Genomic DNA, 24,720 nt, shown 5'->3' with positions numbered 1-24,720 from the left:
AGTAAATAAACCAAATGTGAATGAATGAATGAATGATTGAAATATGTACCCAACTATTAGGACTAAATTAAATAATCAAACAAAATTTAAACTTTATTTTGGAAAAACAGTCATTATTTTTTAGGAAAAGGCGATTTGTAAGACTGTTGGCTCTAGGGTGTTTATTGTTATTAACTATGAGATGATAAATCGTAAGTCTAAAATACCACATTGCCTAGAAAATAAAGATGGATTCTTGTTTAAAATATATATTTTTAAAAAGTCTATTTTTAAACAAGCCCTGTGGCAAACAGAAGTTTATCCCACTTTAAAAGAAATCGGCAATATTATTTTAACAAATGGACACCACTTTTATGATTTCTGAAGCCTAAAATGCAAGTAAAATGCTAACTTCAGGCTTTGAACGTACTATACTGCGGTCGCATGACTTTGACGTCTTCACTACAATGTTCCTGTAGAACCGTGCTCGGCGTGATGACGTTTTGTAGTCTTATTTAGCCACTCGCTAGCAACGACCCTTTTAAGACAAATTCAAGCTATAAAATTCATGAATGGGGTATTTACTAATATACTTTATGCCACTGAACAAAATGTGAAAGTGTCTTGAGCTTGTGTTGACCACAGACATTATTTCAGATATTTAACCGAAGTCCAACTCAAAAGCTTTTCGAGTGAAGGACAGCGAAGGCATGACCCGCCCTACTCTGCCTTTGATTGGCTCACCATGACATTGCCTAAACAAGGGTCTTGTACTAGCCAATCAGAGGGGGAGTAGGGCGGGTCATGCCTTCGTTATCCTATGAAACGCAGATTATAACCGTTTGCACGTTTGCGTTTACGGATGTAAACAGTGCCCTACGCACGCGGAGGGAAAACCGAACATGGCACCTAAACTCGAGCGTTTTGTCAGCCCGGGGAAAGGTAATGGTCTGCGCGCGACAGCCGGGATCAGGAGAGGGGAGCTGGTGTACTCCGCCGAGCCGCTGGCCTGCTGTGTGTCCAACAAACTGGCAAGAGACGTCTGCCACCACTGCTTCACACGGTGAGACAGCCTGTCCTCCGAGCTAACTAGCGTCCTGCAGTCAGAAGAAAAAGCTGCTTGGTGGTTAAATAATCTGCGTAACTGTAGTTACAGCTGGGTAGGGGGTTAAAGGCAGTGGGGTAAATAAGGAGGGTGAAGTTAGGTAATGTGGGACATCGAGCAACATTGGACAAATAAAGTTTTACATCCCGAGCGAGCTCTAAAAATATTTACAGCCAGTCACCAAACATGTTGTTCGTTTTTTTTTGTTTGTTTTTTTTGACTATTTGTGCTTTACATGAAACAATCATTTAAAAAGAATGAGGAAAACTAGGCCAGGCAGAGCAAGTACTCAAGAAATGACTGTACCCAGAAGAAAAGGCATGTTGATTTTGTCATGCTGGAAAGAGAACTGCCCCTAAAATATGTAACAACAAAAATGGTCGTAGGATGTTGCATTTTATTAAGTGTTTAATTCATAATCAAAATATTTCCACACTTTAGGAGAAAGGGTATTGATTGAGTACTTAATACATTCTAGGGGTCGACCGATATTATTTTTCAGGGCCAATATTGATACAGATTATTGGTAGTTAATGAGACCGACACCCAATACTTGGAACCAATAAAAACATTTCTGTCAGTACTTAAAATTTAATATTCCAACACAAAACTTTGTTAAAATACCTTTGGCAAATATTAAATAAATACGGAAACACTCAACATCATATACAGCAAGTTCCCAGCAACTTTTTTTTTTACAGTCAAGTGAAAATTTAAATAAAAAAAATAAGACGATAAAAATAGCTACCTGAGGTTTTACCATGTAAAATGTGATGCTTTCTTTGCACTTTTTAATTAATTTATTTTAATCATTAAAATAAAATTCTGGCCTAACAATTGGCCAGGCTGATAATCTGTCCACTACTTAATACATTCAGGCAAAATGGGACATTTTGAAACCAGCATGTTTTTATTCCACCAGGTACCATAAAATCATGAGTTATGCCATCTCGTGCCATCCTGTCACATTTCAGACATTTTTATTATTTTTGCCACATAAAAAATGTGAAATACGATGCTGTGTGTCCATGTCAGCCACAATATTTAAGAATTAGCTTTAATTGTTACACATACATGCATGTACATTGTAGACAATATGACACTAAGGAAACAAACATCTGAAAAACAAGGAAAGCATGACAGTAAAGTTGGACAATCGTTTTTAATGACTTTCCACAGGTTACATTATGATTTAATGAATTAATGGCTGAACTGATAAATGGATTTAAATATTTCAAAAGCAACAAAACATGATTGTCCCATTTTACCCAAACATGTCATCAGAGTGAGGTAGGGGTACTCAACTTGTTCAAAGGTCCAAAGTTTCGAAATTATTTTACTGAACAATATATTTTCCTCATTGAAATATAACAGAGAACCATAACAAGTTATAAAAGTAACACTTAAGGTAACCTGCTGAGTTTTAGGTGGTTTTGATGACAATCTACCAAAAATTGTCCCACATTACCTGACTTCACTGTGTCTTGCTCATGTCTTGAGTAGATAAAATGTACAACATTTGCTACCAAATCACGTAGTTAATTATGATTGCTCTCCGTTCTCTACCATTTTAATATGTACCATGCTCTTTTTATGGACAGTGTGGTATGTACATATTGTGTCTGTTTGCTCAAGCTAAGGAGTTTAAAAAGTGATGGTTCCTCACTGCAAGCTACTTAAAATGTACACTGGTAGATGCCAAGTTCTTCAACTGGTCACTAGATGGCGCCATTGCTCCTTCATGGTTTCAAAGGTGGCAGACTTTGAAATGATCAGATGCTGATGTGCTATTGCACTCAGAAAAATCTCACAGTTAAACATGTTTATCATGATTACAGATGGCAGCCTGTATACCTAAGTGTCCACAGTTTTTTACAGACACATGTGACAGGTTTATTGTGGAGATGGATTTGGAGATTTTTATATAAGTGCTGGTGAAATGCTACAACATGTTCGCAGAGTGGCTGTTGGATTTTGGGATTATCATTGTAAGATTGTTTGGGTAAATGGGAATATGGAAATACTAATTGAACCACAATTTTAGCTGATAGGCTTTAAAGGGATACCTCACCCACAAAATGACCATTTGTACATCTTAGTCATGCTGTGTTACCTTGAGCTTGTGAAGATCAGACAAACATATTGATTTACTGATTGATTGGGGACCACATTAAAAAACAGCAAAACTATTTCAAAAAATCTGTTTATAAACTCTAATGAAATTAGTGCAGCAGCATGATCTGAGTCTCATTTATCCAGTCTTTTGGTCAAAACGTACAAAACAAAACCAACCAAACAAACAACAACAACAAAACACCTCAGTATTGTCTGGCTTTGATGAGAGAGCATCATTGTTTTCCTTTGCTCCAGTCAGTGGGTGGTGCTTTCTTTTGGCTTGACTGTTTTTAATTTGTTGACCACTTCACAAACTTTCTCATTTTACAGTTAAACAGTAACATATGTTTCTTAAAAACATGTGAGGCAAGGCAGTAACAGATACTTATTTGATCAGCACTGCATAGTTTGACAGTTTGATCACAGTTCATTGGCCGTGATATGATTGACAGCTGCGCTAGAGACTCCTCTGCTCTGATTGGTTATTTTGTTCAGTCATGGTGGATTCTTGCAAATGCAGTGACCTCACTTATTATCTGTCTTATGTACTACCGTCTAGAAGAGTCACAATGATTGAAAATTCAGCAAAAAGTTATCTTTATGAATGTTATCATCCACAAGTTCAATGCAGTTCTTCAAATCACTGACCAGGACCTCATTCTTGGAATATTGGACTTTCGTGTGATTTTTCATAGATTTTTAATGTGCTGTAAATATGATATAAAGTAACAATAATTTTTAGGTATTTATTTTGTTGGATTACCCAGATGCTCATTCCTCTGTTGTTATTTTATCTATAAACTGTTTCTTAATTGACTTCACTCCTTCTTGTTGCAGAGATGCACTGTGTAGCCTTTTTCTGCATTAATGTGATGATTCGTCCTCTGTTTCATCTCATTTGCTTGTGATATTTGTCCAGCTGGATGCTTAATAGCAGCACTGCTGCTTTCTCTACCGTAGCCAAACGCTCTTCATCAAGCCAAGCCAATGTATGTGAATTTAATGAGACTGGTGAGGAGAGTTACAGTGTGACAGAGTGCAGTATGTGCTGATTTCTGGTGCAGGAACTGCAAGGTGAATGAAGGGTAAATTACTGTGGGATATATACAATATGTATATGAGCCTTGGTAGCAAATGGAAGATGATTAATGAGAGCAGTTATTGCAGATAACCTCTGAGGGAATGAGGTTATGTTCTGCTATAGCTCTTGATTTCCACATGAAGGTAAATTTATCAGAAAACATGATTAGTTCAACAGCAACTGCTTGCTCTTTGAAGGTTCAGTGCCTAGGATTTAGTGGCATCGAGCAGTTAGGATTGCAGATTGGGTAGAATTTGATGGTTGGCATGTTGGAGATGGGTGACTCGCCCACCAAATGCTACTGCACTCTCCTTTTTCTCTGCTAACTTGATGTTTGCTCACCTCGGGCGATTTCACCGGAGGCCAAATAATGGCAGAGGTCTCTTCCTCTCTAGAAACAAAGGAACCCTGTGAAGAAAACCGATAAAAACACCAAATAAAGCAGTTTTACATCACAAATCAGTGTTTTTCCAATGCTGCTCATGGCAGATGGGCTCCTAACTACAGTAACCAACGCAAAAATGCGTATGTTACTATTTAGAGCCAGTGTTTGGTTTGCCTGTTCTGGGCCACAGTAGAAGCATTGCAGTGCAACATGAGACACTCCCTATGTAGATGTGAACAGGTCATTGTAAGTTAACGAAAACACAGCCATTCTTATTTTCATGCGATTATACACTAAAGGCAATATACTGTTATATGCACTTCTGCCAATAGTCCAATAATAGTAATAATACATTTTTAATAGGCACCTTTTAAAATCAAGTACCAACAAGTGAAAAACATACAGAACAAGACACAATAATTGTACAACTTTAAAAAAAGGGGGGTGGGGTGGTAAAATAGTACTTTATCAAATAAAGAAAAGACAGTATATATCAAATATTTGCTGGTTACAGCTTGTCAAATATGAGGATTCCCCAGTTTTTACTCAGTGTCGTATCATATATTTTACAACTGTGTTTGAAGCACACATTTGGCATACTGCACTGTATCCAGAACTGTAAGGTCTTTATGGAAGAGAAATAGAAACCCCTTTGCTGGGTTTCAATTGTATTACCGTCTCAGTAGATAAACAACATGTCTCTGCTACCAAAGTACAGTTTGTAAACAGCATCCCCAGTCAGTGCTCAGTTCATGCAGCTCTGAAGCACATCCACGTTATCCACTGCTAATGACGTTATTAATTATTTACCCACAACTGTCCAAGTACCCCTGAGACGGATATTTTCCCCTCAGCTGTGTGGACAGCAGTAGAATACAGCTGCTGTGTGTGTGTGTGTGTGTGTGTGTGTGTGTGTGTGTGTGTGTGTGTGTCACCTCTCTCAGTCACTGGAACATAAACCTAGTCATTTTGTTTGGCTAAAGAATAGCTAAGAAATGCCCTGTAGGGATGTAAATGTGCAGAACTGCTGCTACATGAAGTAGCAGCAAGGCAGTATTGTTTATTCTATGTAATTTGCATTTATTCCTCCAGCTGCTCTGTTCACAGACTGCCAGTCATTACAGTGTGAGGCAAGATGAGCATGTATCAGACGTGGGTTTGTTTGTTTGTTTGCTTGTGTGACATGAATGAATCCTGTCTGAATTAGTCTTGAACATTATGCAGAAAAAAAATCTTCCACATACTCCCCATATTGAGTATTTTCTCTCTTTTTTTAATTATAGTATCTCCTACATTATTAATGTGGAGATGTCCATGGTTTCAGTTGATAATTTCTCCACCTCACAAGAAACAAGTTGCTGTTGTTTAGTTGCCTCAGTCTGTCTGATTCTAATGTTTAAACTGTTTTCAAGTCATTTTCAGGCATGCTAGCATCATGGTACAAGAAATGACTCTGTCTGTCTGTCTTTCACTTTGATCAAGACTGAAATACTCCCCACACTCAGTTTTAGGACTGCTGGCACAAGCCATAACAGTATAACTTGACATTTATTCAATATCTAAAATAACAGATTCATCCTCTCACACAGGAAGATGGAGTTATAACAACTGAAATCAATAATAAATTAAAGTGTTTGTACACTACATTACATTATTTTTCTATGTCCTTGGGGTAAATAGATGCCATGATACACACAGTATGATTATGTTTTTGAGATATTGAATAAGTGTCTTGGCTACATCTGCTTGCCTTGTGGCTGCCAATGATCAGCCTGAGTATCAGAGTGTCTTTTGCACATTTGTTATTGATTTGATATCACTGAGAGATCTGTAACTTATGCTGGTGTCAAGAAGACAGTTGTACGTTGGCCTTGTACACACAAACACACACACGCATATGCACAGCTTAAGGCAAAGACTGGCCTCAGAGATGTGAAGTGTGTTTTCCTTTTCAGTAAAGCACAATTATTCTCACAGCATGACTGTGTGTTGAAGATTGTGTGTGGATTTAAGTGTGCATTGTGCATGTGTCTGTTTCCCAGTGCAAGAACAACAGACAGTGTAGAGTATGTTTGAATGCAGAAGTGTTTCTGTGTGTGTGTGTGTGTGTGTGTGTGTGTGTGTGCGTGCGTGCATGTGTGTAGGAAATGAGCAGGTGGGGGGGCACCGAAGCTGAAGTTAATTACAGGCCTTGAAGGCTGTATGTAAGTAATGACTGATAAATGCTGAGGGAGTACACACACACACACATACCTCAGCATGATTCAAATCGCCAGAGGTCAACAAACAAACAACTATTAGATGTTCTCAGACTCAGAGAGCAAGAAGGGAGTGAGGAGAGATATTTGAGGAACAAAGACAGAACAAAAGAGAAAATATTTTTTATAGTCAAAATAGAATTTCTACCATTTCAAAGGGCACAAATGCAAACTAAAGCAGTATTTGAAATTATTCTGCATTTCTTTCTAGAGTAAGAAAACTTGGTGTTAAAAGTCTCTAGTGTTTTCCATCTAATTGTGTTCCCCTGAAGTCCGTTTGAAGTTAATCAGTGGTAAATTGTTTTTATTGAATGTCTTATGCCTTTGGAGCTCTGTGTCATAAATGTATGCATATTAATGTACAACCATGGTAATCCTGTTGTACTGCCACCTGTATGATAATATTACATGCCTGTTGTGTTTTATGATGTTTTAAAATTAGTTTGTGGCCCTCGGCAAGACATTCAAGATGATCCTATGAAATCATTAGGCGACCTCAATCTTTGCGCGTCATTGACTATGTTTACAGTCACGAATTTTGCATTTTTTATCCTTTGTCATTCCTATCTACATGCAGGTGTGCATACTCCGATTAACGCAAACCCTAACATGCTGTTGTTGTTTGAAAGTGGGTGAACTTCTCCCTCTGACCAGAAATGTGTATTGTTGGTGAGTTGGTTTACAAGTTATCTATGACAACTCACAGACCCGACCATAAACAGGCAAGAGGCAGAGTGTCGCAAACTGCAGCTGAAAGCCCCAGTGGAGGCGTTTATTCCAAATGCACTGTTTACATGTCCAAAGAGTGCTCCCAAAACCCAAATGATATTGACATATCCTAAGTCTTAATCGTTAAATGCTACCTGTAGAATAAGGCCTAGTTCAGAATATCTACATAGATTATACTGTTTACATGATACATCTCAAATATGAAATATTCTAATTTTCTTTTTAATTTTGTGTTCTTTGTTATGATAGGTAATTTGCATTGCCACAAAACAATAAAGAAAATGTGATGTTTTCCATCATCAAGCAGTACTGACAAGAGTCACTGATTAACTTTGAGATTTTACAATGCTTCAGTGGAAAATATTTGCATAGAGCCTGAGAGACTGAATCCCAGACACAGTGACAGTTACATATTTACATTGAAACTAGAGGAAGAAGTTCCAGACAAAGATGGAGGTAGAGAGATGACACACAGTCTCTTTTGGACAGGTAACAAATCAAACACACACACACACACACACACAGAGAGAGAGAGGCTTTAATGGTTTTTTTTCTGGTTTTGACAGACTAAAGAAGCACTTAGATGTGGGTCTCTCTGCTGTCAGGTCGTTTGTCTGCACAACTGTGTTAGGCAACAAGAGCAAGGCAACATTATCTCTGTCAGATGAAGTCTTTATGTTTGACACCAATCTCTCACTCACTGTCTCTTTGGGCCTCACTGATAAACACACACACACACACACACACACACACACACACACACACAGCAGAACAGTGCAAACAACAAAAACAAACACCCAACCCTTTTGTCTTATTTATAGCAGAAGAAACTTTTGATGGAAAGTTAGATAAACCGATTTCCAAGGGGTCTTCATTATTTCAAAGAACATAAGAAATATTGACAGTTGGTTGACTTGAGAGTTTTGTTCTCATTTCAGCTGGATGTAAATGCTGTTAGGGGGAAGCTGTACATGTACATCACAACAAAAAGTACAAATCAAGGCACCAGCAGATGAGACAAACATTACAAATCAGCATGACACTGTCTTTTGAGCCAATTGATAAAATTAAAAAAGGTAAAAAAAGTAACGATTATATGGCTCTTATCACAATTCCACGTGGTGCAGCATTTTTACTTTATAACACAGTAAAAACAGGAAAATATGTCTTTAGTAATACCTCTTAAATCCACTTCGTGCAGCATTTGTTTAGTTTTTCTGCAAAATAACTAAGTAAATAAACTAAAATGTGTCTTCATAAATTGCGCTCAAATCCATGTAGTGTAGCATTGTAATAAAAGTACACAGTACTATGAATGAGTAATATTATTACTGTTCCACTTCAAAGCAGTGGTATAGTTAAACTTCGACATTCCCCTTCACAAAAAATAAAAACCGGTGTAATAACCGGTACTTATTACAACATTACAGTAAAACTAGTTCATTTAAAATGAACACGGAAACTTAAATTCTAAGTAATGTGGTGTAGCAACTTAAGTTGAATGTGAATAAAATCTGTTTCTATTTTTTGCAGTAGCGACATTACAGTAAAACCCTAATGTCTGCTGCAAATCGAGCACTCTGTTTACAACATCTGTGTGACGACAGATGTAAACAAAGAATCGAGTGGGTTGCATGCTCAAAATAACCAGTCCTGATCAACTGAAAAATGCAATAATCAGGCCTGATACCGAATCTTCCAATCTGATCAGGACATCTTTAGTTCAGATCTTAACAGTACTACTTACTGATACTGCTTATCAATCTGGTACTTTAACAGTACCCTTATCAGTTCTTTTGGGGTGTTTCAAGAGAGAAAAAAAGAAAAATTAAGAACAGAATTAACATTGCTTTATTGTCTAAGTGCAGTTTTTATAATCAACATTCTTCAATAACATTGTTTTGAACAAATCAGTATTACAGGTGGATGGGGTCTAGATGAACTACAAGCTGGGCGGTTGAAAACGGTTCATTTCGCCGCCTGCATATGATGCACTTTTGTTTTAGGTGTTTTTTTGAAAGATTGCTCCTGTTTCTGCCCTTATATGCAAATCAGTTGTTGCGCTTGTGGTGACAAGCAGTGTCGACATTAACTCTTGTGAAGTATGACCAGACTCATTGTCTCGTGTGTGTGTGTGTGTGTGTGTGTGTGTGTGTGTGTGTGTGTGATGTGTGTGTGTGTGTGTGTGTGTGTGTGTGTGTGTGTGTGTGTGTGTGTGTGTGTGTGTGTGTGTGTGTGTGTGTGTGTGTGTGTGTGTGTGTGTGTGTGTGTGTGTGTGTGTGTGTGTGTGTGTGTGTGTGAGAGACGCGTAGGTGAGACAGAGCGTCAGTGCGAACCGCCCTGCTCCTCACATATGCAGCAGGCTGCCAGGCTCTCACACACAAAGCTCTCCTCTGGGTTAAATAGTGAAAATGAATAATAGACGAATGTCTTAATCTTACTGCAAATTAGAAACGGAGTTGGTGAGCTGTTAATTCACCACTTCTAAGCAGAAGGTGGATCATGTTTTCTCAGAGCATGACTGAGCAAAGCCTCCCTTCCTCCAGGCATCTGCCTCTTGCTCACTCTGACTCACCCTGGGTCTGGGTCTGCGTTTGGGTCCACAGCTTCCTGTATGGGAGAGAAGCTTGAGAAGCGCTCACTTTGCAGCTAAATCTGGGACTGAGACATCTTCAGAAGTATACTGACAGACAGACCAAAACAAAATCAAAAAACTGCCTGACTTGAAGGGATCTCAGCCGACTGCAGGTTCTCCGACCGATGATACGGACCTCTGACTTTCAGGGGGGGCCCTAATTTGCAATTTTTCATGTCTAAAATTTGCCTCCCATTTTGTCTTAATGCACCTCTGTAGTGTTTTTTTCACACAGTCGAGGGAGTATTTTCAGCATAATTTTTATTCTCTTTCTGCGTTATATTTGAATATAGTTCTTTTCTCAGTTCATTCAGCCTCTTTATCTTCTGCCACAAACTGTATGTTTCCTCCTCAAACCGCTACCCCATCTCTCTTACTCAGACACACTCTTTTTCACACATTTTATCTCGTGCTTATGCATACACCCCCCCTTCTTATTCACACACACACACACACACACACACACACACACACACACACACACACACACACACACACACACACACACTGATAAGGGAGCATGGATGCAGTGGTATATGAAGCATACAGATTACTACTTTAGATGCAGTTAGACGAACCGACAGAAAGAGGAGCTGGAGCAGATGAGCAAAGGGAAACAGTTCAAAAAAGCGAGTCAGCACTCCTCCTCCTCCTTTCCCTTGTTCCCTCCTCTCGATTTATACTCCCATCTGCTACTTCTGACGTCTATGTCTTCCTCTCCTCTTTCCACCATTTTTCTTCACATCTGCCTTCCTTCTCTTCTCATTCTTATTTTTCCGTTACACATCTCTTCCACCAGCTCCTCATCCCCTCATTGTTCAGCTATATTTTTTTGTCTCACTTGCTTCTGCTTTGTCCTTGTCTCTGCCTTGTTCCTGGTGTAGATTATTTTGCTTGTATCTGCTCCTCTCTCCTCCTTCTCCTCTTCCTCCCCCTCTCCCTGTAGTTTTCTCTGCCTTCTGCAGTTGGATACCCAGGTGTTTCAAAACATCTTAGTGTTGGAAAACACACACACACACACACACACACACACACACACACACACACACACACACATACACACACAGCGTTATCATTTGCAAACCAGGTGATTTGCTGTAAACCGGTTGCACGCCTCCTCATGTCTTTAAATGCTTGGTATTTATCCAGCAAAGCATCTGCATGTATCATTTTTAACTCTACTTATGAGGTACATATGTCCTCAAAGAAAAATTTTATCTGTCCTCACTAGGCCTAACTGTTCCTGGGGTGGTTCACTTTAGTTTAACAACTGATGAAAGTTGGTATTTTTCCATCAAGTGCAAAACCTCCAGTGTTGATCTGTGTGCGTTTGTTCCCAGTAGGAATTTGGATAAAACGAAAAGGTTTCCTGTGGATTCACATTATTCCACTGATCTCAGACAGTGCATCTGTTATTCATAAATGTTCATGTCTCTCAAACCTTAAGGCAGAAAGCTAAAACATCATTTAGGCCCCATGTAGAAAGGATTAGTGTTATGAATAACATCTCAGATAAAATGATAAAATGACATATGATTTCTGTGTATTTGCTCATTTGGAAAAGATATGAATCACTGTTGTCCTTGACTTGTCTGGATGAGGTTTCTTCCCTCAGTTAAATTTTGATAAGAGAGAAAATTTAATTTTTGGTTGTGATGCCAATCCTGAAGATCTTTGACTTTCCTTTGGCTTTAATTGGAGCCATGTAGTGCCTGTATTTCTGAGTTTAGGATTTTTGTGGATTCTTGTTTGTATTTTAATCAGCATATCACAAAACTGGCTCAGCCAGTTTCTTTTATGCAAGAAATATAGAAAAGTTCAGATCTAAGGTTTCATTCTAGGACAGCCAGAAAGTTATTCATGCCTTTATTACACCCCGCTCTGATGACTAATCCTCTTTCTACTCGCATAACTGAGTCAAATTCAAATTCTGGTTGTTGAAAATTCAAGTGCCAGCCTTTTAACTGAGATCAAACCACATCTGCTTATACTGGGTGTGTGTGTGTAGTATGTTCTCCTGGTTCATTCTCTTTGCTCCGGGTTGTAGTATATTATAAAATATCTTTTAAAGATATTTTTACACTGTATGAAAGAGCTCCAATGCATATCGATCTCTAATAAACTATAAGTACACATAAAGCCCTTTTTTTATGCCTCACTATAAAAGAAAGAGCTGCATTGCAAATATATTACCTAAATTCTGGAAAAACAATATCAGAATGGCTGAATCTGTAAAATACATATTTTGTAATGCCCATCCTTTTGCATATTGGCTGTAGGCTTTATCAGCTTTCTATCATCCTGATTTTACGCGATTGTAAATATAATTGTGTCTATTTTGTATTTTAATTTTCTTCTTGCATAGAATTTTTAAAAGAGCTCAACAAATTAAAGCCTCTGGGAACCCAAATCACCTAAAACATTCTTGATATGTAATTTAGGGTCTTGCATGCATAATAAAAAGCATAAATAATTTTCAAACATTAGTCTCAATCCAAATTTGAAATACTTTCATTTTAGTTTTTTCACAGTTTCCTTAAGCAGTGTTGATGTGGGCTTGGCCTTCCCTGATCAATATCAGGTAATATAGATAAGGCCAATCAATAATTCAAAGTCAGGTGTCAGGTGGTTCTAATTTAACATACCAAATTGAAATCCCTCAATGCACCTTTCAATACTGTAGATGTAACTTTACCAGACGTGGCAGCACGCAGTGTTTGTGTATATTACCTGGCTTTTACCAATGTTATATAGATCAACACCATTGAGAATGTGGCAAATGAGAAAGCAATAATTAATTGTTGCATTCATAGTTTTGATAACAAATGGGTTTATCTCAGCTTGTATTGCATGTGCTAAATCATGCTAACTATGGATTTTCTATGACAAACATTTTGTTAAGTCACCATTCAGTGACAAAGTGAAATGCATTGTTTTGAGAGTCTAATGATTCTGAAAGCTCAGAAGACTCAAAACCAATAGGGCTTTGCCACGCAGATTCTGCTTTGTTCCATGGCTGTCGTGGAGACGAGAGACAGTTGACAAAGGTGGGATCCAAGGAGGTGTCGATCAAAATGTGATCTGCCACGGCCACACAGTCTGTGTCCTATCCTCAAAAGAAGCTGTTTTGAAGTAGTTTTTCTAACAGTTGGGAACATTTATTTTCTCTCACTTTTATGTTGCTACTTAATGAAACACTCAACTTCTACATAATACGTGTGTTCTAACTATTTCAAACCACGTTTCCAGAGGCTTTAAGTTAATCACTGAAAAAGTGATGACCTGACCTACACTGGAGAAATTAATGATTTCTGAAAAGTTCTCAGACAAAATAACAAATACTTTTCTTTTCAAGGGTAGATGCTCCCTTGAGGCCATAATTTGTGTGTATTTGTGTGTGTGTGTGTGTGTGTGTGTGTGCGCGCGCGCGTGTGCGTGCGTGCGTGCGCGTGTGTGTGTGTGCGTGCGTGTGTGTGCACGTGTGTGTGTGTGCACGCGTATGTGTGTGCGTGTGTGTGTGTTCTCTGATCATCATGGTAATAAAGCCATAAGGAGACTCGTCCCATATGAGTTCCCTCAGGTATCAATGAATCATCCTCTAAACAATCATTAACAACCCAGCAAGGGTTCCAGGATGGCTGTGGACGCAGCACAGCTGGCATCTTCCACTCACTCACTCACACACACACACACACACACACACACACACACACACTGGCAGCAGTGCTTAACATGCCACTCACCAATCTACACTAAACTCATCTGTTGATGTGTTGGTGTTGGTGCTGCTGCGCTGTGGATGCCTGCAGCGTACTGAGTGGTGCAGGTCTGTGCAGATGAAGTATTGTAGCATAGATGCAACATTAGATGGCAGTAGTGTCCCTTCAGGGAGCTCATTTGTGGAACACTCTTACCTTTATTCTCTCACATTTACTTTGTAATGCACATCACTAGCAGAGATTGTGCTGGTATTAGCTTTGCTGCATGTGGAAGACCTAAGCTGTCAAGCAGTTGTCTTCACAATCAACAAACAAGAAGCTTGAGCAGACCAGGCAGCACAAGTGTAGCCTGTGAAACATGAAAGTGCAGTCTTATTTTTCTAGTATTCTTCACTCGTTTTGAAGGCATTAGAAGTGTGGCTGCTGACTTATGTTAATATTTGTCAGTAATTTACTTTCCATACATATACTCGCCCGCCATTACCTGTCATATGGGAGTGAGTCATACCATGCTGTGTTTGCCACGCAGCGTGGAAATGAGAAAATTCACTCAGGCACGACCGGACAGCCCAGAAAAGAGGACCCCTTTAATTATTAACACAAACACACAAACACACAAACACGTGCACACACACATGAACACAAAACCAAATCTCTCTCATAGATGCAGCACAGCAGCCAATACTCACGGGAAATGAATTATCATACTACACACACACACACACGCACGCGCACACACACACCGACAGAGACATGCTGAGGTAGGCCTAATTAGGTGTCTGATAGCGTAGACTTAACAAAATTGACCACATATACACACTTGTGAGTGCACACATCTATGCTGTCTTACATATCAATGTGCTAAACCCAGCGTCTCTCAGTCACTTCCTCCGCTGCCTTGTGATAGTTTTTATGTCCTTTATTCTTGTTTTTCTCTTTTGTGTTTCTTCATGATTTACTTTCTCTTTAAAGTCATGTCACATGTGTCCCTGCACAAGGCCTTTATCTTAAAAAATAAAACACCTTTTTCAGGAGTAGATGATGACCTTATGCTTGACATTTTTTCACAACTTAAGAATTTGCTCATTTGCACGTTTAAAAAAATGAGTGCAGCATTTCATAGGTAATGGCTCTTGTACAAGAGAGAAAAATACAAGAAGCTCCATATCAGAGCAGAAGACTATGATTGTAATAATTACAGTGATCTTGATGAGGGATTCAGCTAACAGTTATCATCGATTAATGTGTAAATCATTTATGCTGAGGTGATATGGAATCAGGCAGACAACAGACAGAAAACACCCTCTGGACTGCACAGGAGAAAAAAACTAACTTTGACAGATTGGCAGAATGGTTAAACAAAACATGCGTGACAGTATGTTACAATGGTGGTAGCATACTGTCAACAGAAAATGTAAAAAGTTTTCTCCTTGTGTAAGGGGAGTTACACAACATCATTGTAAATTCCACTACAGAGGACAAAAAGTTAAAATATTTCAACTTTTAACAGCTATTCCATCTACTGTTATCGTTGCTAGTATTCTCCACTGGCCCCTCCTAATTTAACTATCCTGATGTCATCCTCATATCATCAGCATAATATCTGGTTTGCCTTCAGTCATCTCTCTGATTTCATGTAAATGCAGCATTAGTCTAGAAAAAAGGGATTCAGCTAACAGTTATCATCGATTAATGTGTAAATCATTTATGCTGAGGTGATATGGAATCAGGCAGACAACAGACAGAAAACACCCTCTGGACTGCACAGGAGAAAAAAACTAACTTTGACAGATTGGCAGAATGGTTAAACAAAACATGCGTGACAGTATGTTACAATGGTGGTAGCATACTGTCAACAGAAAATGTAAAAAGTTTTCTCCTTGTGTAAGGGGAGTTACACAACATCATTGTAAATTCCACTACAGAGGACAAAAAGTTAAAATATTTCAACTTTTAACAGCTATTCCATCTACTGTTATCGTTGCTAGTATTCTCCACTGGCCCCTCCTAATTTAACTATCCTGATGTCATCCTCATATCATCAGCATAATATCTGGTTTGCCTTCAGTCATCTCTCTGATTTCATGTAAATGCAGCATTAGTCTAGAAAAAAGGGATTCAGCTAACAGTTATCATCGATTAATGTGTAAATCATTTATGCTGAGGTGATATGGAATCAGGCAGACAACAGACAGAAAACACCCTCTGGTCACTTCACACAACATCTGAGTCAGGGGGAGAAGACAGGCAGAAAAAAGCCAGTGGGCAGCCAGAAAGAAAGGGATGATGAGAGGGAGATGATGGAGGAAAAGATTGAACATAGTAAAGGGGCATGGCTGAAGATAAGACAGATGTACTTAATGGGAGAAATCATGTTCTTTATGAAAATTTGTATTTTATTTAACAAGAAAGTATGATTTTGTTGCATACTAATGAACTGACAAAGACTGGAGGAAATTATACCTTTCCTGCATTCTTTTCCGGTTTATTTTGATCCATCTTGCTCTGTTGTGTTTGTCCAGGTCTATATTTGGACTTTGTTAGATCAGAGTGTGTATCACACTGTATCTGCTGTTGCGTATGTTCTGATCTCTTGTTGGTTATAGCCCAAAGGCCAGAACAGAGTTGTCTTTGTGTATTTGAATCAAGAAATAATGCGTGTGTGAAATGTACAGAAAGTGTGTGGGTGTTTGCTTACTGTTTGTCATTAGGGATTCAAGAAGAAACCGCCCGTTGAAAGAACAGTTGGCTGAGCTGTTGAACTACTAGATATTGCTATATGAAATTTGTTTTTGTGGTTATGGTGGTGGTTGTTGTTGTTGTTGTTGTTGTCGTTGTTGTTGTAATAGAGCTATAGTTCGAAGCTTCAGATGGCCTTTAATTCCCGCTGCAAACTGGGGGAGAGTTTGCTAGTAATCAACATCATTGGGTTGCTTTGCTCCATTCTTGTACTTGCAGTGAGTAAAGTGCAAAAATATATTTGCTTTCATGAGTCATAAATCCTTCACTTTAAGGATATATTCAGTTATGTCAAGCCAAGATATTACCTCTGTGATCCAGCTGGAATACCTGAATCATGTGACAGGTATCTACAGTATACAATGGTGTGTGTGTGTGTGTGTGTGTGTGTGTGTGTGTGTGTGTGTGTGTGTGTGTGTGTGTGTGTGTGTGTGTGTGTGTGTGTGTGTGTGTGTGTGTGTGTGTGTGTGTGTGTGTGTGTGTGTTTGCATTGGTACCTTGGCAAAGCTGAAAGCTTATCAGCCTGGAGGCGGTCACCATAACAACCTACTGTGGTGTTATGCAACTGTACATTAATTCATTTGGCTGAGCATTTGACCATCCATCCATCGATCCATCGTATTTTCATGGATGTGATATCTCAAGAACACCTTGAGGGAATCTCTTCAAATTTGACAAAAAATGTTCACTGAGTCTTAACAATGAACTGATTTGAATATGGTGGTCAAAGTTCGAGGCCGCTGCGACCTTGTGTCCATCTCATTCTCATGAACGCAGTATCTGAAGAAGACCTTGATGCAGTTTCCCCAAACTGGCACAAACATTCACTTTGACTCAAGAATGAACTGAATTAGAATTTGGTGGTCAAAGGTCAAGGTCACTGTTAATTCATAAAACATGTTTTTAGCCATAACTTAAGAATTTATATGTTCAAAATTTAAATGTCTAACAAGGTATAATTATGAAGTGATTTTATAATCCTTTATATCCAAAAAGTCAATGGTCAACTGTGACATCATAATGTTGTGCAAAAAAACACTTTTCTGGCTGTTACTTACCGTCATAATTCAGAAACAGAAGGAAAGATATTTTGTCAGATTCTGAAATAGTGACACTAATCTTGGGTGTCCACCTTGAAATTGTGGTGATTGTAGAGATCTTCTGTGCTGCCGGGCAAAGATGTGTGTGAAGTTTCCATGTTTTCAAAGACATAGATGTAAACCCTAAATGCAACTTGACCAGTTCACAGAGGCATATAACCGGTGATGCTAATTCTAACTTCGTACTTTTCTTTCTGTTGTAACAAAAATATAAATTTCAGTTATATAAAATAAGTCCAGACAACTGAATTTTAACATTATTTATTTGAAACATTTTATGTATGTAGACAGTTTTCATTTTCCTCAGGTTGCACATATTGTCCTGGACAGCTTTACATTTTGGATAACAAAAATCGCAACCAGCAATGTTTGTGTCAAATTTTAAAAAGTTTTTCGCTTTCAGTTTGTCTTTGCCCTCCGTTTCTACGCTGCAAGCATATCAGATGCTTTTTTCACTCTCACACAATATACGCTTTTTTTTTTTTCTATGCAGCTGTACGCTAGCTCCATTTATTTAGACAAGTCTGTTTTTTGACTATATGTGCATTAAAACGAGGTTGATGCTGAATTATATTTTGAACTTAGGCCAAACAGAGTGCGCCGTCTCTGGACAGAACCAGAGAGCAGCACACTCTGTTCTGGTTTGTGCTCACACAGACTTTCACATCACTTTTGCCCAGCAGCTAGGGAGCAAGATGTGGGAACTGTTTGGGTATTTAGGAGCTGCCATGTTTTTTCAGACAGTAACTTACACTGTACATTCACTGCCACCAGACAGCTTCATTCCTAAACTTTGGCTCTGCTGCCATCACCAACACGTCTGCCCTGAGAGCAGCTATCACTACCCCCACACACTTCATACTGTGCTCTCAGGTAGAGAATCAGTACTTGGAACTACTGATGCAATGTGATTGGTACACCTAAAAGTACAGAGTTCAGTACCTAACTCTAACTGATATACTGTCTGTTTTTCCTCCCGTGTCTTTATCTCGCCCTCAAGTCACTGCATCCATATTTCATTACTATAAACACTGACTGTGGTATTGATACACATATCTTGATACAGCAGATTTTCCAGTTTCTTGATTTGATAAGAGGTACAAATAAAATAAACAGATGGGAGTGTCTGTTTTTTGGGAGGCAGGCCAATCCAGGGAATTAGATACATGGCAAATCAAGCTGTTTCATCACATTAATCCAGAAGTCCTGTACACTCAATATACCATAAAACTGTCCTGCTCATTGATTAGGAATATTGGTTTCCAAGTATAAACGGTATGGCAAAATCAAATTTCTATCATCTTGTGGCATAGATCATCAGGAACTCTCTGTAAATTAATGTAATCATAAAATATTGGTAACTGCTGTAGTCTGAGTGATTTCAAAGATGGCTTTGAGATTAAACAGATGGCAGTCGCTACCAGCCATGTACAGATCAGACCAAGCTGAAGTCATTTGGGGGGCGCTTCACAAGAAATGAATGTTGTGTAAAAACTGTATAGACAGTTACGTTATTATGTTTATTATGATTTTCTTTCATCAAGTTAATATATCTTTTTTTACCCCATGACTGACTTAAGATATCTCTAAGATGTATCTTCCTCACAAAGAGAACTCAGTGGGACTATAAGCATATAATAACAATATTAACATTTATATACAAAATAATGTACAACAAAATCTTTGCGTTGTGAGTTTTTGAATGTTGAATACTTTTAAACACTGGTACGTGTATCTTTGTTTGGTGATTACAAAAACCCATTAGAATAATTGGTTTTCCTCATTTAATGTATTTTGGAAATTGCTTTTTGATTTTGATGCTGTGTTGTTCCAAGCTCATTTCGATTCATCATATTAGTTATACTACCTCAGCATGGATCCTACAGACATGATAAGGTCAAGCATCATTATACGGCAGTTGAGAACTGTAGCTTTTTGATATTTTTAAAGATATTCAATTCCAGTATATAATTGTGATATTTCTGTCGAATCCCGTTTGATGGAATTCATTTTAATCAGATTTTGATGGGTTAACCACTATGTAGAAGTTATAAAAAATCTGCTGTATCTGATATCAAAACAAAATATTCATGAAAGTGTTATAGCTCTTTCAGCATGTGATTGCCTCCAAAGTTAAGCTGAAGGGAACAAGTATAGAACTTAAATGATGACGTCAGCCTTCCTGCCTGGGCTCATGAAAGATGGATTGACTTCCTGCAGCTGGCAGATTGTGATGTGACCAAACTCCTAGTGTCTGAGTTATGTTCTCAGGTCATGTGTTGAAGCTGCACAGAACCTGGCTGTGTTTAGGTCTGGCCTGCTCCTATCTGCTATTATTGCTTTCTGTCTCATACTGAAGGCATGTGTTTCTTAAACTGTGGGTGGCTTCCCAGTTTCTGGTAGGGCTCAGCCTGACAAGAATAGCTGTGTTTTCATGAACCTCTATCCCAGGGTGAACTATAAATTTAACCATTGGGTTTCAAGCTGGAAAGGTCATCGCAAATAAGACACAGGGGCACAACATGAGGGGGGTGAGGAGATGTAAAGGAGGAGAGGGACAGAGAGGAAAGCTGTAAATCACGGACTTTAAGAGAGAGGGGAAGAGAGAACAGAATAGAGTGTTTTGGAAACTTGTTGAAGGCTTGGTGGAGGCCTCGAGCCAAATACAACAGACCAGTCTGGTCATGCACTGATAAACAGTCATAGGAAACACTTAACTTCTGACGCTAACCTTAACAGCCAGCAGCCTTCTGTCAGACCTACCCTGTGTGAGTGACTGTGTGTTCATATTATACGCCTGATTTTGCCTTGAAGGTTCTCATAATGTCATCTGCAGCATTCATATGTCCATTCTTATCAAATGTCCCACATCCAGTGCGATAAGCCCAGGGCTAATGTATTTACATCCATCATAGCATGTTCTCCATTACCTCATTTTGTGTGTGTAAGCTCATAATGCCATCCATTGTCAGATTTAATTAGCAATATATTATCATTTTCTCTCCCTCTCTCTCTCTCATCATATGACAAACCACACCAAGTGACTTAGTACTGTATATGAGCTCATGCCAAAGGAGCCTCAGGCTCTGCTGCTAATCCTGACTCCGCGTGCTTATGCTCAAATGTTGGAGTGAAACTAGAATTGCAGAGAAATCCTTCACACACACAAAATTAAATGTGAGGTGTGTTGCTAGTCGTTGTGCATGAAATTGCAGACTTTCAGAATTAGCATGTTTCATAAGATGGAATCAAATTTGTGAGACTAAGAATGTGGCACATGTGCCTCACTGAGTGACCAGAAATACCTGAGTCTTTGTAAAATGAGATAATTAAGCTGCAAGGACAAACTTGGTATAACAATCTCTTGTTATAGAGATGACATTCACCGTTATAGATTTGAAAAGCCTGCTGAATGAGGCACCCTAGTCATCTAGTGGTCGTAGGCGCAGACCAGCTAATTGCAACCTTTTGTTGTGTATCATTGTTTTCACTCCCCATTTGTCATGCCTGTCTCCTTTTTACAATATTATTAGTTATTTAATGGGATTTTTAAAGACGTTTTGTTATTTCTTGAATAAAACCATACGTTTGTTTTAATTTTGAAACTACATCTATATCTTATGGTATATCGGAGTATTTAGAAATCTCAAAGACATGCTTTTCAATACCGTTAAAACCACAGGTGCTTCTTTTTCTATTAAACTGATACAGAGATGCTGTATTGAGGATGTGTTGTATGTGGTGCACAGCACACACACCATTAGAGGTCAGTCTCTACTAGTGAAACAGACAGCTGAACTGAGAAAGATTATTGTATTGCTTATTGTATATTAGAAACACAGCATTGAAGGCTAGATAATACAAGCTACTTTGACCGCTATCACCAGCTTTTATTTCATTTTTCTTACACAAATACCATCAAATACAGTATCATATACCCTGCTGAAATGTCAGGAAAGTATGACAGTATGAAAAAATAGATACGACCCAAGCCTGATACATCATATAAGAACTACTTTCTTTCTGCCAAACTACACCTGCCAGCCATAATTGCACAGAAGGAAGCGTGCATCCAGCTCACATAGCACTACGAAGCTACAGTAGCTAATGTTACAGCTCAGATAAGGAGGATGCCTTTAATGTCTACATCTCACACTGTCACAAGCAGAAGCCCCTCTCCATGAGTAGATGCACACTTCCTTCTGCATGGTGATAACGCTGGACAGTGAAGTTTGGTAGATGGAAAAAAATTTTGTACATGTAACTGCTCACAATAAGGGCTGTGTATTATCTTGAGTAACAAGGTCATGATTACTGGAAAAAGACATTGCTTTTAGGTTTTTTTTTAATGTTGATTTTTTCCTTTCTTTTTGGACAATATGAGCATCACATGTCAAGTGCCATCTAGTTACATTACATTCAGGAGTAGGCATACACCTCCACAGTCGATATCTCCTACAACAACTCACACCAAAAAAAATCTAGACTGATAAATAGCACTGCAGGAGTAGAAAGAGGAAAAATATGCAATTTTTTACCTTGGGGTGAACTGTCTCTTTGATGACCTAAATAATGATCGTTCAATCAGTCAGTCTCTAATGTCAACCAAAGGCAAAAAAAAAAACCCAAACCCTGCAGTAAGATAAATTGCAAGCACACTACTTATGTACAGTATATCGTCTGTATGGGATCACTATTGGCCTATGCTCAAACACACACTCACCAACACACTCTGACAGAGTTCCTGTGACTCACTTTGTGTCTTGTGTGTGTTTGTGTGTGTGTGTGTTTTAGTGTTTGTCTCTCTACTGGCTGTAATTGGCCGCGTGAAGCAGACAGACACTGCTTTGCTGTGGCTTGTTATCAGACTGACAGGAAAACTGGAAAGGACAGCAGTGTCACTCTGACAAACACAGCAGACCTTGCAGGCAGGAAACACACACAAAAACAGACATACAGCACAAGTGGACACACACAGCCAACACACTTAGGCGCTCAGACACATGCAAGCGCTGTGATACTAACAGGCTGTGACAGTGAGGAGAGTTTACCTAATGTATTGCTCTTAGACAATCTAGATGATGGGTCGGTAGATAAAATGAGATAATAGATGCACACAGTCAATGTGATATTACAAATAGGATATGATAAGACAAGTTTGTTACATGGGAAAAGGTCAAGACAATTGCAGGAACATAGAGGATGCTTCAGTAGATATGTGCATATGTTTAGTAGTGTAGCTGCTTAAATATGACCAAAACTGATGTATGTGAAACAGTTGAACAGTTTTCATCCAAACACAAAAATGGTGCAACAGAAATGTGAGTTGACATCAGTGATTTTATAAATCTTAAGTATTGGTCCCATTTCAGCTCAATGAGTACTTCTCTTGCAGAGAAAAGCTTAAAAATAGATTTTTGTCTGTGACCTTGAGACCATTTTAATAACAGTGAATCAGTCTTTGAATCATTTTGTTTCCTTTAATGCTGGAGTCATAGATTTCTCTTCTATCTTATTTTTTGTGAGAGCTCATTTGACAATCTGTGCAGAATTAACTGATCATTTTTTCTGTCCCTCTGTCTAGACACGAGACCTTGTTACGGTGCTCCCAGTGCAAGCTGGCTCGCTACTGCAATAGCACTTGCCAGGTATTGTGTGTGTGTGTGTGTGTGTGTGTGTGTGTGCGTGTGCATATGAGTGCGTCTGTGTGTCAGTCTGTCAGTATGTATGTCACTTTGTTGAAATGTCTATCTCCTACAGAAACTAGCATGGTCAGGTCATAAGAGAGAGTGTAAATGTCTGCAAAATCTCCTACCCAGAATTCCCACTGACTCAGTCCGTCTGGCTGCAAGACTCATCTTTGCCTTGGTGAGTTTCTAGAATTTTTCACTGTTGACAACTTTTCTTTGTTAGTTGTGTTAGGCTCTACATGCTGCTGTGTTATGAAAACCTTGAAATGTCTGATTTTTAGTGATATTTCTGTGTTTACTTCCACTAAAAGATTAAAAGAACCTCAGTTGATTTAGGAAATGTTCAATTGCTAATGTGCTTATGAATAAAAAAAAAATGTATGCAACAAGACAAAACTGCTTTCCTTCGTGTCTGTAAAACAATTATACCTGCTAACACCCCCCCCCCCCCTCTTTTTTTTTGCCCATTAGTTAAGTCCATCCAAGAGCAGTAGCGAGGAACTCTACACTTTGGAGGAGCATGAATCACGTAAGTCTCCCATCAGAGAATGTGTGCATATGTGTTCTTGCCGTCTTTACCATGATTAAACTTTTGACATGAACAAAGAGATGTGTTTATTCCTATGTTTGTCAGGCCTGTTTCCCACTGGACAAAAAACTCACTAATACCCACCAGTATCTGGCTTTTGTATTTAATGTCAATGTATTTAAAGGTGAAAATAGGCATTCATTTTGGGGTCAAATGAGTGCAATAGTCATAGATATTTGTCGGCTCCAGCTCTGAATGGCTTCAATCGGCAGTGATGGAAGTACAACACCCAAATAGACTTGCTCATTTCAGACTCTTTGTCAGGGCTTTATGATTCAATGACAGGCCACCACAAAATACCGTGTGTGTCAAACGTTTTTCAAAGATTAATTGGCGCAGAGTTTGAGACTTTGAGACTTTGAGACTTTGAGAGTTTGAGAGAGAGAGAGACAAAGAGAGAGACAGAGACTGAATCATTAAGAGATAAATCCTCACTAGCCCTGTTTACAACCTAGTTTTCTGGCTCCTGTGTGACATTGAACAAGAGGCACCAGATTTAAAAACGGAGAGGCATCCTTGTCTGCTGATCCGTGTACACAACTCCGCTCTACTGGCAATGGGAAAGCCCTCTATTGACGATGTCTAGCATGTTTTTC

General features: G+C 38.7%; 1 protein-coding gene across 1 annotated transcript in view; it reads left to right on the top strand.

The window, feature by feature from the left end:
* Positions 1 to 854: 854 nt before the first annotated feature.
* Positions 855 to 24,720, top strand: part of smyd3 (SET and MYND domain containing 3) — an 85,146-nt gene continuing 61,280 nt past the window's right edge. The window contains exons 1-4 of the mRNA XM_042507679.1: positions 855 to 1,042; positions 23,430 to 23,493; positions 23,606 to 23,713; positions 24,007 to 24,064. Of these exons, the coding sequence (XP_042363613.1) occupies positions 882 to 1,042; positions 23,430 to 23,493; positions 23,606 to 23,713; positions 24,007 to 24,064 (391 nt within the window). The 5' untranslated portion in view covers positions 855 to 881. The remainder of the gene's footprint in view (positions 1,043 to 23,429; positions 23,494 to 23,605; positions 23,714 to 24,006; positions 24,065 to 24,720) is intronic.

The sequence above is a fragment of the Plectropomus leopardus genome, chromosome 1, assembly GCF_008729295.1.
Source record: "Plectropomus leopardus isolate mb chromosome 1, YSFRI_Pleo_2.0, whole genome shotgun sequence".
NCBI classification, from domain to species: domain Eukaryota; kingdom Metazoa; phylum Chordata; class Actinopteri; order Perciformes; family Serranidae; genus Plectropomus; species Plectropomus leopardus.
This window is presented reverse-complemented; position numbering and strand designations above follow the sequence as displayed.